Below are 4229 nucleotides of genomic sequence, written 5' to 3'. Positions count from 1 at the left end.
CATTAGTCTCAGGGGTGGTAGAGGTGGGAGAAAAATCTGTGTGTAAGTGGATCCTTGCAGTTCAAACCTGTTATTATTCAACGGTAAACCAAATGCTTGAATAGTGAGACATTACCTAAAAAGTGAGCTTTAATTTTTTTTTTTTTTTTTTTTTTTGAGATGGAGTCTCACCCTGTCACCTAGGCTGGAGTGCAGTGGCATGATCTTGGCTCACTGCAACCTTCACTTCCCCAGTTCAAGCAACTCTCCTGCCTCAGCCTCCCAAGTAGCTGGGATTACAGGCGACCACCACAACACCTGGCTAATTTTTGTATTTTTAGTAGAGATGGGGTTTCACCATATGGGCCAGGCTAGTTTTGAACTCCTGACCTCAAGTGATCCACCTGCCTTGGCCTCCCAAAGTATTGGGATTACAGGCGTGAGCCACTGCACCCAGCCAAAAAAGCAAGCTTTAAAATGCAATATAAAGAAATATTTTAATATCAATTACAAGTTCAATTAATTTGCATTTCAATGAGTAATGTGCAAGAGTGCACTTTTCTCATATACCAACAAACTATATTATCAGTCTTTTTTTTTTTTTTTTTTTGACGCAGAGTTTCACTCTTGTCGCCCAGGCTGGAGTGCAATGGTGCGATCTCAGCTCACTGCAACCTTCGCCTCCTGGGTTCAAGTGATTCTTCTGCCTCAGTCTCCTGAGTAGCTGGGATTACAAGCGTGCGTTACCATGCCTGGCTAATTTTATATTTTTAGTAGAGAAGGGGTTCCACCATGTTGGCCAGGCTACTCTTAAACTCCTGACCGACCTCAAGAGATCCACCCTTCTAGGCATCCCAAAGTGCTGGGACTACAGGTGTGAGCCACGGCGCCCCGCTGGTCTTTTTGTTACTGATAATTTGATGGATAAAACAAGGCAAAACATAACTTATTTTACTTGTATTTTGCATTTCTCCTACTATGGGTGATATTGAGTAACTTTTCATCTGATTTCTTCTCTGTGAATTGTCTCCTTATACTTTACCCAATTTTCTATGATGTTGTTGTTTTTCTTATTGGTTGGCAGGAGCTCTTTATATATTAAGTTAGTTTACGTTTTGTCTGAGATATGAGTTACAAATATTGTTTTTCCGTGTATCATTTGTCTTTCAACTTTGCTGCTTATGATGGTTTTTGCCATGCAAAATGTTCTTTTAATGTTCTTTTTTTTTTGAGATGGAGTCTCACTCTGTTGCCAGGCTGGAGTGCAGTGGTAAGATCTCGGCTCACTGCAACCTCCGCCTCCCGGTACAAGCAATTCTCTTGCCTTAGCCTCCCGAGTAGCTGGGACTACAGGCTCTAACCACCACACACAGATAATTTTTTTTTTGTATTTTTCATAGAGACAGGGTTTCACCATGTTGGCCAGGATGGTCTCGATCTCTTGACTTCGTGAGCCACACACCTCAGCCTCCCAAAGTGCTGGAATTACAGGCGTGAGCCATAGCACCTGGCCACAAAATGTTCTTATGGTTTAGGTTTTCATGTTATGCTTAGAAAGGACTTTCCTTTTCTGAGGTTATAAAACGAAACTATTAAGTGGTTTATTGGAGTACTTTCTTGGATAAGCTTTTCAACTTAAATATTTGATCAGTCTGGAATTTGTAGTGTTGTCACTTTATTTTTTCATTTGCTGAATTGTTCTGACATCATTCATTCAATAATGTACCTTTTCCCCATGTAAAATGCCGCTTTTACTATACTATAAATTATTTTGTCTTTTGGGTGGCAGTATAGGTTTGTTTTCCATCCCTGTTGATTTACAGAGATGAGAAGATTTTTTTTGTAAGGTAGACTTTTAATAACTGCTTTTATTACCAGGTTAAGTCATGCAGTTACAAAGTAGTAGAAATTTCTGAAAGGGCATTATAGGTTTTTTTAAAGCTAATTTTTGCATGTATTATTATCTAGCATTTGACTGGAACACTACTGTTCAAAAGGACCTGGCCAAATAATTCCCAAACAAAACACTCAACCCAAGGTTGTTTTCAACCCATTGTTTGTGAAGCTGAGTGCAGAATGTAAAGACTCTAAAAGAAGAGAACACAAAATCAGGCTGAGTAGAGGCCATTAGCAATGCTCAGGGCCAGCCAATCTCCAAACAGGGAACCCAAGGGTTTTTGTTTTTTTTTTTTCTTCTGGAACATTCTACTTGAATTATTGTTCAATTAGTCAACCATAGACCTTCAAAAGAGAACAATTTGTTAACATTATAAGGAGGTTACTGCATTCTTTGGACTGTGTGTCATAATTATAGTCAGCAAACTCTGACAATCTTCACAGAAATAGCCTCCATCATTTTTGTAGGTATAAAGATAATTTAATTCTCCATAGGGCTTGTTATTTTTGCTGGATAACAATACATGGCTAATAAGCTCTAAATGATACTCTTTTATTATATAAAAATACTAGCTTTTAAAATTTATTATGTTTATAGGCATTCACTGCTTGAATCAAGGTTAGGCTTGTTAAGAGATTAAAAGCAATTTTATTATAGCAGCATTACTTATTTTTTTTTCCAAAAGAATAAAATTAATAAGCAGAAACAGCTTTTATTTTTGTTTGCATCCTATAAAATTGAGTTATTTTGCTTCAATAACTCATGTGAGGACCATGCCACCTTCTGAAAATGCTACACACCTACTTCTAAATATGTTAAAAGTTACAGCATGTCCCAGTCTTGTCCAGAGCAAAAGACTTAAGCATCTGATTGCTCTTGACTGTGCCTTGCCTGGCAACAGTTGCTGACTGTGTTGGGAAGAGCCACAGAGCAAGGCTGCACAGCCAGATGAAAGAGACTTTTTATGTAGAGGCAAAACACCTACATGTTTCTCTCTCCGGTGCCGGTGATTTCTACTTTCACACTCATCAGCTTGTACATGATCCGCTAGCCTTAATTTCTTTCTCCTGAGGGGGCTGATTTGGATCGATTTGTTAAGAATGGTGTCCATTATCTAATGAGTCAAGAGAGAAAGGGATTTCTGTGGCAACGTGTCAACCAGTGGTAGGTCTGCAGAAGTTACAGGTGAAGAGGGTAGCAAGGAAGTCACCCATGAGCCATCTACGTGAAGGTCACACTGGCTTCATTGTACACTTTGAAGACTTTCTTAATGGCGTTGACATAGACGGTGGTCCTCGTGTCCAATCCCAGGTTAAACTTCATGACTATGCACGTAATTTGTCTGGCAGAACTCTCCATTGTGTACACCAGGTCAGCGTGCATGGTGTCTTTCTCTGATGCACCTGATACCCTGTCTTGGAACTCTGCTGTGGGTATAATGAGAATAGTTCCACTGTGCTTTCCAAACGTTCTTGCTAAATTCTGTTGAACAGACATGAGCAAGTGGTAATTAGAATCCCTTTCATATTTGAAGGTCAAACAGCCATATCTGACATGATTTAGATTCTTCAGCCACTCAAAGTAGGACACTGTCCCTCCTTTGGCATTCAAGTAGAGATCTGGAATAACCATAATGCTCCTGACTTCAGTTCCTCCCTGTCACACACACATTGCTAGTTCTCCAATCTTAAAAAGTCCCTCTCTGGACCTCACTTTGCCTCCTGCCTCTGCCAACTTCTCTCATTTTTCTTTCATTAAGAAACCCTCTTGAAACAGTTGTTCATATGCACTATTTTCACTTTCCCTCCTTCCATTGTCTCCTGAACCCACACACACTGGGCTTTGCACCCAGTACGCCACCAAAACTGTCCTAGCAAAGGACACCAATGACTCAAGGTGTGATTTGCCCAGGACTGTCCTGGTTTGCACCTGTTGTCCTGGCATAGTTATGGTGTCTCCTTTTCCTCTCAAAGGGGATGTATATATCTCATACATACATGTATATCTCATATATATGTGTGTGTGTGTGTGTGTGTATATATATATATAATCTCAGATATCTGTATGGAGTAGGAATAGTCTTTTACATAAGAGGCTATTCATTCATATCCACAGTAAAGTTATCAATTTCATACATTTCCATTGATGTAATACTTTTACCTAATCTACAATCCATATTACAGTTTCGTCAATTTTGACCTAATAATTTCCTATAGAACATCATTGTGTGCCACACATCCTTGTCCCCCATCATAGACTCCAGTCTAGGGTCAGGTATTGGATTTATTTGCAATGTCTCCTTAGCTTCCTTTAACCTAGAACATTTCTTTGTCTTTTATAACATTGACATTTT

General features: G+C 39.3%; 1 protein-coding gene across 1 annotated transcript; it reads right to left on the bottom strand.

The window, feature by feature from the left end:
- Positions 1 to 3097: 3097 nt before the first annotated feature.
- On the bottom strand, positions 3098 to 3532 carry LOC105553923 (glutamate dehydrogenase 1, mitochondrial-like; the record flags this gene model as incomplete). The annotated part of the gene is made up of 1 exon (XM_012000110.1): positions 3098 to 3532. A coding segment is annotated over one exon (435 nt), but the record flags the coding sequence as incomplete, so codon positions are not given.
- Positions 3533 to 4229: the final 697 nt, after the last annotated feature.

Source organism: Mandrillus leucophaeus, unplaced genomic scaffold, assembly GCF_000951045.1.
Source record: "Mandrillus leucophaeus isolate KB7577 unplaced genomic scaffold, Mleu.le_1.0 Scaffold618, whole genome shotgun sequence".
Classification (NCBI taxonomy): domain Eukaryota; kingdom Metazoa; phylum Chordata; class Mammalia; order Primates; family Cercopithecidae; genus Mandrillus; species Mandrillus leucophaeus.
This window is presented reverse-complemented; position numbering and strand designations above follow the sequence as displayed.